This window comes from Neoarius graeffei, chromosome 16 (assembly GCF_027579695.1).
Source record: "Neoarius graeffei isolate fNeoGra1 chromosome 16, fNeoGra1.pri, whole genome shotgun sequence".
Lineage (NCBI taxonomy): Eukaryota > Metazoa > Chordata > Actinopteri > Siluriformes > Ariidae > Neoarius > Neoarius graeffei.
This window is the reverse complement of record NC_083584.1, coordinates 30390679-30403497: the sequence shown is the minus strand read 5'-3', so window position 1 is coordinate 30403497 and position 12819 is coordinate 30390679. Positions and strand designations below refer to the sequence as shown.

Sequence of the window (12819 nt, the reverse complement as noted above, 5' to 3'; positions counted from 1 at the left end):
GAAATCGGCGAATTTCAAAACCCTATTACAGACAAACTAGGAATAGTGGAGACTTGGTAAAACTGAAATTGGTAGATATTTCTGTGTAGATTTGAATAACATTCTTAGTTTAAGCATTACTGCCACAGGCAAGCTTCCAGAATGAGTTAAAAATGCAAAAAATGCAAATTTGTCTTTTTAATTTCCTTGTTAAAATCACCATCTAACATACAATAACCATTGAAATTCTAAGTTGAAGCTTGTAGTACAAGACATTGAGTCTCTCTGTGCAAAATTTTAGGTTTCTATCTTGCATAATAAAGATTATATTACACTTTGAAATATGTATGTTTTGAGCAAAATGCAAAAAAATCGAAAAATTCAAATGCCTGTATCTCTGAAACCGTTGGAGATAGGAAGCTCAAATTTTGGGGATTAACTTCTTTTAATAGTATCTCTGAGCCCTCCAAATTTCATTGAAATCTGAGATGGTCGAGCATAAATTTGTCAGATATTTGTTGATTTGGCATGGAATGACCCAAAGGCCTTCTTATCTTATCTCAATAGGGTCCACATGGATCCTGACCTGGCAATAATGTTGGACAAGGAAGAAGAAGATAGGTTTTACACTGGATGCAGTCCCCAATCTATCCAGGCTTGGCACAAAGTATGCACTGGCTTGTGCAACCCCAGTGGCTGGATGTCTTTGAACTGTGAGTGAAATCGGGGCACCCGGATGGAACCCACACAGACACAGAGATATTATGCAAACTCCACACAGAAAGGCCCTTGTCAGCCATGAGATTCAAACCCGGAACCTTCTTGCTGTGATGCGACAGTGCTAACTCCAGTGCCTGCTCTATATGGGTGTGAACTTTTGGCCATATTGCGTTGCTCGATATCTGAAACTCTTGGCTGAATATGTTAGTTTAGATTATTTACTCAGTCTAGATGAAAGAATAAATAATCTAAACTAGCATATTCAACCAAGGGTCTCAGATATCTAGCCACACAACATGGCCAAAAGTTCACACCCATATACAGACCATCTCCAAACTTTTGCCACAAATTTAGAAGTGCAGAATTGTATAGGATGTATTTATATGCCAGCATTACAATTTCATCTTCACTAGAAATAAGAGGGATGGCATGGTGGATGCCCACATACATCTGGCTTACATATGGCTATATACTGTATGTGTCAGCTGTACAACTAATATAAATGTGAATCCTGAGACATTGTGACATGTCTAAGAAATACAGAAAAAAAATTGAATTTAAAGAAAAATTTGTTTTAAAAATATTAAACACAGGAAATAATAAATGAATAAAAAATATCAGCAATAAAATAAAACTAAATAAAATCAGAAATGATTAAATATTTTATAAATACAACATATAATAAAGAATCAGATTAGAAATAATGAACATCATACAAATTTGTGATTAAAATACATTTTTATTTATTTGCATATGCAAAAAGAAAGAATGTAAGTGGTCCTGCTTATTGTAGCATAACAAAATTCAAATCATAAAGTTTAAAAAAGTAAGACATTTGTTGATCAAATAACATGCTTTTAATTATGATGGCTTTTTATGGACTTAGCCTTTGGATCAAGGAAGAAGGATTCAGATGATCAGTGCTTCTTTTGTGGGAAGAGCAGGAACGCTTGAGGAGCCTCTTCTGCACTTAGTAAATGTACAATTACAGTCATAGCCATATTCACAGCAGTGTTTTCCATCCTTACAGCAGTGACCCTTTCAAAGACAATGCAATAAAAGAGAGGAGAATTAGAATTATTATTTAGATAGAGTGATGGATGGATGGATGGATGGATGGATGGAAGGATGGATGGATGGATAGATAGATACCAGAATATATGGACAGCATGCCCACTGGCCGGTTAGTGTCTTGCAGCAGCTGTTTCCAGCTGGGCAATAGAATCGGTCACTGCAGTGTATAATCCCAGCCTGATTCTGGAGATTTCTTGTGGACTTCAGAAGAGACAAGTGGTCGAAGTCTCTCACACAGGCTTTGCTCTCCTCATTACAGTGAAACCCAATGGGACAGCAGCCTGTCTTGCTCTGACAGCACTGATCCTGCAGAGATTACCCATGTTTAGTCATTCAAGGCTCTGCATGGATATGAATTCAGCACTGACCATAAATAACCATATTGGATGGACTTATAAACCTGCTACATTCATGATTTGTTGTAAGTTAAATAACGCAATACATTTTTAACATTTATTTTTTAAACTCCCAGGATGTTTTGGTTGGCTATGAGCTAATATGTGTTTCCTCCTTCGTAGACAAAGATGAGCATGACTTCATAGAGCATGGAGGTGAATGAAATCATGAATTGCACAGTGAGGTGTCATTATAATGAGGGAAAGTTGCACATTTCGTCAGCCTCACTTTCTCATCTTGAATCATCTTAACCACAAGACATAGTTGAGATGGGTGGAGATAAAACAGGATGCAGTGGATGACCACAAAATTGAGTCTGTCCAACATTGCCCTAAGCACTCCACTGTGCCTGTTGCATGTTGGCCGTTGGCTCATGAGGAGCTCATCTGCCCTTTGACAGGTCTTGTTTTTCATCCTGCAGGGTGACATGCCACCCTCCTCACCAGCATAGAGCTGGTGGGGGAGCCGGCTTAGACGCCAACCACTCGTCAATGCGGCAGGTAGTACTGGGCTACAATGTTACCAGTACCAGTCAGGCAGGGTCAAGACCCTGGCCTGACTCACATGAGCTAAAATCCATATAGTTATGGATTTTATACTTCACAATAACTAATTGAATAATAAGCTGAGACTTTGAAGGATTAACTTAGAAGGTCTATGTACTAAGCAATAGGGATTATGACTATTCTTTTAAGTTCGTTTCTTAAGACACGTATTTTTAAAAAATACGTGTCTTAAGAAACGAACTTAAAAGAATAGTTATAATTACAGACATAATGAATTTTCACTACATAATAGGGATTATGGTATGTACATACACAGATAAAAGCACTATTTGAGGAAGATGGCTTTAAAATGAAGAAGTAGTAGTCTAGGAAACTATGGATAACTATGAATAGTTATCCAAATTAACGAGTTTTATCTAGTCAATATCTATCGCTTGTCAATAACATACTCAATATCTATCTAGATATGGTCAATACATAATAGTTTTATCTAGTCAATGTAATTTAAATCTGACTAGTTTTATCACCGATTGTGAAAACCACTGGAATATAGCAGGGTGCAAAGTCTTGCCAACATCAACATTGCTTATTGTCACTAGTAGTAGCATTGTGGGATGTTCTATTTATTAAATAAAGCTGTAAAACAGTTATCATTTTATTAGTATCACAGGTCCAATATTTCAACTCCAAAGTTAAAACAGTTTGTATTAGAACAAGTACTAGAAATTGGAGAACACTAAAGTATTAAATGTGTCATAAGACTGGATTTCACAAGACGAGGCAATCATCTCAAACTGTCGCTTGGGATTTACTGGAGTTGATGCAATGACCGCTAACTGACAAACAGCTAGTATGGCTGAGGATTTTTAATGTTAAATACAGCTGAGCAAATAAAGTTGGCAACCTTTGGTGCCTGGGTAAGGAAAGAGAAATATATTCATATCTTACAATTTATCTGGAAAAAAAGTATATAATTTCAAGATAATGAACATGAAACGTTAGGGTAGCCTGCAAAAAGAAAACATACAAAATATGTAAATAATACATTTTGAGCTGGTAATGGACAGAAATGAATCATCACTCTCATTGTTGATTACTTGCCTATAATAGCATGTCATGTAGGTTTTTTTTTTTTAAAACGCCTTACATGAATGAAACGAGATCACAGATTTTATTTCTCTCCCCTTCCTTAAACATACACTCTTTTTATAACTTGCCCTTTGCTAATGATTAACATTAATTACGTAATAAAGTCATATGAGAAAGGCAGAAGGTTATTGTTCTGTCTTGTACCTGAATGGTGTTGATCTGCACGGCAGCGATCTGTGGAGACGCAGGAAGACTCAGTGTTCCCCTAAGACAGTGGGTGGATGTGCTGTCACAGTAAAAACCAAAGGGACAGCAGTGAAAGCCATCACGGCAGCACTGACCCTAAAGGATCACACAAAATGACTTAACATACATACTCACAAACCTTCCACATTCATGATTTGCTGAAAAACTACCAACCAGACTGTATATGCAGCAGAACCACTGCCCAGAAGGAGACCTGCAGCACGTTGTACCATCAGGGCAGACATAGGTATTGTCACAGTGAACCACAGAGACAGAAGGATCGTCAGATTTCACCAGAGGAGCAAGAGCGCTCTTCTCCTCCTCCTCTGCAGGTAACTGAGGGGAAAGAGACTGACATTTACCACGAGTTACTATAAAGAGATATGATTGTTTTGTTTTAAACTTCCATATTCATTGGCTGGTTCAGACTCACATTCCTCACTCTTGTAGCTTTGAAGGCGTATGCATTAAGCAACTGTAAAAATCATACATGAGCATCCATCTTGAAACACAATTTGCTGAAACGTCGACTGTTTTATAATAATAATAATAATAACCAGAGTGTCAGCAACGCAGTAGCTCACACAGCCGTACCATGAGAAACCAGACTCGTTTATAATTAGCTAAGTTGCTCTTTGTGATAAAAGTTAGAACAATTTAATCTTCCGAACAAAACAATCAGAATTAAAATCCATTGAAAACTCAGTGAGGAACAGCAATTTTCCTGAAAGTTTGTTGATTGGCCTAACTGGTAACTTTTTAATGAGAACTCACAAAACCAGGGAATAACTTTTTGCAGACTGATTAGATCTTCCAAACAAAACAATCAGAATCAAAATCCATTGAAAACTCAGTGAGGAGCAGCAATTTTTGTGAACTGTGGATGGGCGGACGATGCGTCATGTTAATAGTTCATCACCCTATGGCCAGTGAGCTAATAATAAGATTTAGGAAATATGGGTAACTGAAACTATCTTGTAATCTGAGTATCACTTTTTTTTTTAAATCAATGTTGTGAAAATCATTGGGAAATAGTAGAGAACCAAATCTTGCCAACAGAAACATTACTTAAGATGCAATTACAGTTGAATTTCAGTTCACCTGTCATTCCTACATCAAGCTTTGGATAAGTTCTCATATTATTCACTTTACAAATCCACTATTTGAGCTAAAACATAAAAGCTAAAACAGTTTGTATTAGAATGAATAGTAGAAATTGCAAAACACTACATGTTTTTTTAGCTCAAGGACACAACCACGGCAGCTTGGTGGTGCAAGGATCTTAACTCTTGACCTTCAGCTCAAAGCCTTAACGACAGCACAACCACCGCCCTGCACTCGTTTACACTGATTTAACAAGCGCGACATCAAATTAACTCACACTATGCAAGAAATTCCAGTGCTTTAGTAAGCTGAGGTTATTAGCATACAAGCTTACACCAAAGAGGGTTTGTGTTCACCTAAAATTGTTCTTAAAATATTGGGCACAAAACAACGCACTAATTTGTAAACGTCAACATAAAGAGAATATTTATCATTCTCACTCCCACCTAAAACATAAAATATCCCACTCTACACAGTCCTTTCTGTTATTTTACTGTAAAGCACTGCACTGCTCTCATTACCCAATCATCCTGCAGAATAATAAAACACTATTTTGCTGTAAAGAAGGTTCTGTAAATCTCAACATGGTGCTAGTTTTAGTCAATGCATCCGTGCTGTTTTAGTCATGCACTGCAAACTTTCTACTTTCACTTGAGTACATTTCCGAGTGGATACTTCCACTTTTCAGTGAATAAGATTTTGAGCAGTTATTTGTGCTTTCGCTGAAGTATAATTTCTCAATACTTTTTCCATCCCTCAGTAACGGCTAAGTCACATGGACAACGTATGGAAGCTTTTTGAAAGGAAACGTTTAAGAGTTTTGGAAGGAGTCTCCAGTGTCAGTGCTTTGTAGCAATCAGAGGTGAAATTGGAACTTTTAGTGTTCCACCAGTGGAAAGTCTTCAGGACTTCAGGAGAGATTTGCTTTGCCCAGCTGCAATTTTTGTCTTATTAACTTCAAGAGTAACTATAGGATATGCAATTATAGGATACTAATAAAATTTGGAGTGGCAACAGCCAGACACATACAGTGCTGAGCGTAAATGAGTACACCCCCTTTGAAAAGTAACATTTTAAACAATATCTCAATGAACACAAACAATTTCCAAAATGTTGACAAGACAAAGCTTAATATAACATCTGTTTAACTTAGAATGTGAAAGTAAGGTTAATAATATAACTTAGATTACACATTTTTCAGTTTTACTCAAATTAGGGTGGTGCAAAAATGAGTACACCCCACAACAAAAACTACTACATCTAGTCCTTTGTATGGCCTCCATGATTTTTAATGGCAGCACCAAGTCTTCTAGGCATGGAATGAACAAGTTGGTGACATTTTGCAACATCAATCTTTTTCCATTCTTCAACAATGACCTCTTTTAGTGACTGGATGCTGGACAGAGAGTGATGCTCAACTTGTCTCTTCAGAGTTCCCCAAAGAAAATTTCTTTACACCACAAAGGTGAAGGCTACAAGAAGATCAGCAAAGCTTTACTTATCAGTCAGAATACTGTAGCAAAAGTGGTACAAAAATGTAAGAAAGATGGAACTGCAGCCATCTCACAGAGACGTCCAGGTCGTCCACGGAAGTTAACACCTCAACAGGAGCGTCATCTGATGAGAAGGGTTGAAGAAAATCGGCATGCAAGTTCACTGCAGTTATCTAAAGAAGTAGAAAGCCAAACTGGGGTGACTATTTCCCGTGACACAATACGGCATACACTGCAGAGGAATGACATGCATGGATGCCGTCCACGAAAGAACCCTCTCCCAAAACCCAGGCACAAAAAAGCCCGCCTAGAGTTTGCCAGGGCCCATGCTGACAAAGATGAAGACTACTGGGACTCTATACTCTGGAGTAATGAGACCAAGATAAATGTTTTTGGAACTGATGGCTTCAAAACTGTATGGCGTCGCAAAGGTGAGGAATACAAAGAAAAATGCATGGCGCCTACAGTGAAACATGGTGGTGGCAGTGTCCTTATGTGGGGCTGCATGAGTGCTGCTGGTGTCGGGGAGCTGCATTTCATTGATGGCATCATGAATTCACAGATGTATTGCTCTATACTGAAAGAGAAGATGCTACCATCACTCCACGCCCTTGGTCACTGTGCACTTTTCCAACATGACTAAACACACATCTAAGGCCACTGTTGGATTTCTGAAGAAGAACAGGGTGAAAGTGATTCGGTGGCCAAGTATGTCTCCTGATCTGAACCCAATCGAACACCTATGGGGAATTCTGAAGAGACAAGTTGAGCATCACTCTCCATCCAGCATCCAGTCACTAAAAGAGGTCATTGTTGAAGAATGGAAAAAGATTGATGTTGCAAAATGTTGCCAACTTGTTCATTCCATGCCTAGAAGACTTGGTGCTGTCATTAAAAATCATGGAGGCCATACAAAGTACTAGATGTAGTAGTTTTTGTTGTGGGGTGTACTCATTTTTGCACCACCCTAATTCGAGTAAAACTGAAAAAATGTGTAATCTAAGTTATATTATTAACCTTACTTTCCCGTTATAAGTTAAACAGATGTTATATTAAACTTTGTCTTGTCAACATTTTGGAAATTGTTTGTGTTCATTGAGATATTGTTTAAAATGTTACTTTTCAAAGGGGGTGCACTCATTTACGCTCAGCACTGTCTCTATGAATCTGTTTTAAGGGTTTCTTGCAAAAAAAAAAGCTCAAAAATTTTCTTTAAAACAGAAAATTATCTTGTGTTCACTATTTACTCTCACACTAAGAAAATAAGTCTTGTGAAAACAACAAATTTCTGAACGCACACAAAATAGTTTTTCAATTTTCACAAGATTGGTTTAGTATGCATGTTTCTTTTCCGCCACAAATGGCCCTTCAGGATTTCTGCATGAATCACACCACCTCGTTGTTTATTATTTTCCTATAACAGTATGTTCCTTTACGTTTTATTGCTTACAGAAAAAACACCAAGCTTCATAGAGTTAACAGTCATATGACATTGTATTTATGTACTACTTTATTGAAGAAAGGCAGAAGGTTATTGTTCTGTCTTGTACCTGAATGGTGTTGATCTGCACGGCAGCGATCTGTGGAGACGCAGGAAGACTCAGTGTTCCCCTAAGACAGTGGGTGGATGTGCTGTCACAGTAAAAACCAAAGGGACAGCAGTGAACGCCATCACGGCAGCACTGACCCTAAAGGATCACACAAAATGACTTAACATACATACTCACAAACCTTCCACATTCATGATTTGCTGAAAAACTACCAACCAGATTGTATATGCAGCAGAACCACTGCCCAGAAGGAGACCTGCAGCACGTTGTACCATCAGGGCAGACATAGGTATTGTCACAGTGAACGACAGAGACAGAAGGATCGTCAGATTTCACCAGAGGAGCAGGAGCGCTCTTCTCCTCTTCCTCTGCAGGTATCTGAGGGGAAAGAGACTGACATTTACCATGAGTTACTATAAAGAGATATGATTTTTTATTTTGTTTTAAACCTCCATATTCATTGGCTGGTTCAGACTCACATTCCTCACTCTTGTAGCTTTGAAGGTGTATGCATTAAGCCAGGGGTTCTCAACCTTTTCTGCTTTGAGACCCACCTATTCATACTTGTAATGAGTCAGGGCCCATTAAAAAAGATCCCCAAGTATTTTGGCTCATCTATTCTATTGGAATCTAATTATCTATTGACAATGTGTATTACTGGGATGCAACATCACTCCCTGTTACAGATGGGAGCCCAGGAACTAAAGAAGTGCAATAAAAACAAACTGTTTTTAATTGTAGGAATTGTATTTAAAACTGTATGGATGTACCAGAAGCCAATATAAAACCATGCATACAGGTCATTCTCAGTCAAAAGGGATTAATGATCCGAAAGTGGAGTCTGGTCCATTAACACAAGAACTTATTGCCATGTTTGTGTACAGAAAACAAGCAAGTTATCAAAACCAAGAAGTACACTCAAAAGAAGTGGACATAGAAACCACTCAATGGGATTCAATCCTTACACACTAACAAAGGATTTTTCCTATGAGTTGGAAAATTATCCATCCGTTGAGTTCCCCCACATCTCAAACTACCTGGTGCTGCAGACGTCATTCTACACAGACAAACAGATGAAAACCTGTAAGAGCATGGAGGCGTACAACTTTTTATATGTAGCTGGGTTAAAGATCTGGGGGTCAGGTAGGGTGACCACCTGTCCCGCATAGCGCGTGCGCGTACAGCATTTGAAGCCGAATTTATGCGTCCCGCAAATTCAGAACGTGTCCCGCATAATCGATGCTTGCTGAGGGGGATGTCGCTCTCCCCGGGCCACCCAGGCAGCCAAACGAATATTACTTGACATTTCAGCACACCGCCATCGCCACTATAGACTGTAGAACAAAACCACACACACACACACCCCTCACAACTGACTGGTTGTTGTCAACTTTTTGTTGTTGCCATGACATCGCACTCACGTGCACAGACAGTGATGAGGGACGCAGGTGCAACACATGCATTGCTTTCATATTAAAAAATGGAGAAAGGTACCGGGGAGATGGCAGGTGAGGCACCGCCACCTCCAGTTAAAAAGAGAAGGTGTATGTACAGGAAAGAGTGGGGAAATGAATTTGTGGCTGAAAGGGGTTGAGGGGGATACCGAGAGGGCTTTTTGTGACCTTTGCAAAACATCTTTCTCAATCGGACATGCATGCATGGATCTTAGTTCCATGGCGGGGAATACGATGTGAAACGACACAGGCTCGCGGAGACTCACAAGAAACGTGTGCAACAGAAAGAAACGTCTAAATCTATGGATGCTTTCCTCCGACCTAAAAACGACTCTCTAGCTGACAAAGTGACTGCGGCAGAGGTGACGAGTGTGTATCACACTGTCCAACACGCAACATCATATCAGGCAGGAGATTGTGGCACAAAGCTGTGGTTGTGAGTTAAGAGAATTTTTTTTCTACTGTTTCTGTTGTGCTGAGCCACTACAATTCCTGTTAATCCACTGAAAACTAAATGGAGACTTGTCACTATTCCTGCTGTACTGATGCACTGCAAAGCCTCAGACTCAATATTATATTATGATTGATTTAAAGTGAATAAATTGTAATGGAAAATAAATAAAATTGAGTAAATCATAAGTGGAAGTGTGTCTGTCAAGTCATTGAATGGTCAAAATATTATGAATGTTTATTTAAAAAAAAAAAAAAAAAAAAAAAACACATTTGGTGGCCTGTTCATGACCATACGGTACATCACCAATAATAGCAGAATAGGGTATTATTGATATACCATGTAAGGTAGTATGAGCTAGAAATGGGTAAACCACTATCTGTGAGTCTTCCAGCGGCTGGCGCGGCGCAGTGGGGGCGGCGTCCCACATTGTCCCTCAAAAACATACCCCTTGTCCCCCCTTGGGCTTATGAGCAGGTGGTCACCCTAGGGTCAGGACACTACAAGATAGACGGCGGTAGACGGTCTAAGTGCAAGAAGAGTGTTTATTAGCAGGTGTGATATTTAAGTCAAGTTTATTTTTATAGCGCTTTTAACAATAGACATTGTCGCAAAGCAGCTTTACAGAGAATTAAAGACTTTAAACATGAACTAATTTTATCCCTAATTTATCCCCAATGAGCAAGCCTGTGGCGACGGTAGCAAAGAAAAACTCCCTCAGACGACATGAGGAAGAAACCTTGAGAGGAACCAGACTCAAAAGGGAACCCATCCTCATCTGGGTGACAATAGATAGGATGATTATAAATGACTTGCTTCTATAACTGTGTCCTATAGAGTCACAAAATATAACTGTGCAACCAGGAAAATCATTATAGTTTTAACATCAAGTCTGTTTTTTTGAAGTTACAAACTGTTCATTGATGCAAACTTGAGTGCAAAATTGTTCATGACAACGGCAGTCCTAAAGTTAGTAAGTTAACTGAAGTCCTCAGACATAACTGTATTACTGTAAGTGTCCAGAGCATCTTCCAAGTGTTTTTTTTAAAGAAAAGCAAAACCCAAAGCAGAGTGTTTAAACAGGATTATAAACATTACTAGAAACAAATGTGACTGTGATAATGCTGATACTTCGCAAAGCCTCTGTGAAAACAGCTTCCGTGCTGATTTGTGCTCAAATCAGTGTCAGGCATTTCCCATAACGACTGGGTCCCAAGCGCGCGCACAACGCAGTCTGTGAGCGCACGTGGCCGCTTGAGCTGCGTCAGACTCAGGTGTGCAAAGGCGTGACAGTCAAGTGTTCACCTGCTGTGTGACCACAACTTTTATCTCATGTGTATATTGCCATCAAAATGCCTCATTTTCATTGACAACCCATCCCAAAGCATCGTGAGCTGTAACATGACCATAGCTTAATGTGACGTTGGATGCAACCCAGCAACTGTACCCTATTACAAGTAAAAATTAGCTTCCACTTGAAGAAAAATTCACGGCCCATTAGATGGCACTTCACCCAGTGGTTGAGAAACACTGCATTAAGCAACTGTAAAAATCATACATGAGCATCCATCTTGAAACACAATTTGCTGAAATGTAGACTGTTTTACGATAATAATAATAATAACCAGAGCATCAGCAACGCAGTAGCTCACACAGCCGTACCATGAGAAACCAGACTCGTTTATAATTAGCCAAGTTGCTCTTCATGAGAAAAGTTAGAACAATTTGATCGTCCAAGCAAAACAATCAGAATCAAAATACATTGAAAACTCAGTGAGGAGCAGCAATTTTCCTGAAAGTTTGTTGATCGGCCTAACTGGTAACTTTTTAATGAGAAATCACAAAACCAGGGAGTAACTTTTGTGCAGACTGATTAGATCTTCCAAACAAAACAATCAGAATCAAAATCCATTGAAAACTCAGTGAGGAGCAGCAATTTTTGTGAACTGTGGACGGACGACGCGTGATGATAATAGTTCATCACCCTATGGCCGGTGAGCTAATAATAAGATTTAGCAAATATGGGTAACTGAAAATATCTTGTAGTCTGAGTGTCACTATTTTTTTTAATCGATGTTGTGAAAATCATTGGGAAATAGTAGAGAACCAAATCTTGCCAGCAGAAACATTACTTAAGATGCAATTACAGTTGCATTTCGGTTCATAATCTAACAGACTAATAATTGTGCTGTTTAAGAAAGTACATTTGTATAATCGTTGATATGTTGAAGCTTTTTGAAAGGAAATGTTTAACAGTTTTGGAAGGAGTCTCCAGTGTCAGGAGCAATCAGAGGTGAAATTGTAACTTTTAGTGTTCCACCAGTGAAAAGTCTTCAGAATGGAGGGAAGGATTTGCTTTGTCCAGCTGCAATTTTTGTCTTATTAATAAAACAAAAGGAACAAAACTAACTAACTAACTAACTAACTAACTAACTAACTAACTAACTAACTAACTAACTAACTAACTAACAAAAAACATGCATATCAAAATAATCTTGTGAAAATAGAAAACTTGTGTGCATACAGAAATTTTTGCTTAAAGAAAATGATAAAGTGGTGCACATATGAAAATTACCCCCAAATATTCCACCATATCCTTTTCTTTCAGAGAAAATCATCAATCTTGTGAAAACAACAATTTTCTGCATACATGCAAGATTGTTTTCTGTTTTCATGAGACTTTTTCAGTATTTCTTTTTTCTGCAAATGTTCCTTCAGGGTCTCTACATGAATCACAGCACCTCGTTGTTTATTATT

General features: G+C 38.6%; 1 protein-coding gene across 2 annotated transcripts in view; it reads right to left on the bottom strand.

The window, feature by feature from the left end:
- Nucleotides 1-1418: 1418 nt before the first annotated feature.
- LOC132900583 (progranulin-like) overlaps nt 1419-12819 on the bottom strand; it is a 28504-nt gene continuing 17103 nt past the window's right edge. For both annotated transcript variants that reach the window (XM_060942761.1, XM_060942760.1), the window contains 6 exons: nt 8374-8535; nt 8158-8295; nt 4185-4346; nt 3969-4106; nt 1852-2079; nt 1419-1737 (listed from right to left, as the gene is read on the bottom strand). In XM_060942761.1, the coding sequence (XP_060798744.1) occupies nt 1609-1737; nt 1852-2079; nt 3969-4106; nt 4185-4346; nt 8158-8295; nt 8374-8535 (957 nt within the window). In that variant the 3' untranslated portion in view covers nt 1419-1608. The remainder of the gene's footprint in view (nt 1738-1851; nt 2080-3968; nt 4107-4184; nt 4347-8157; nt 8296-8373; nt 8536-12819) is intronic.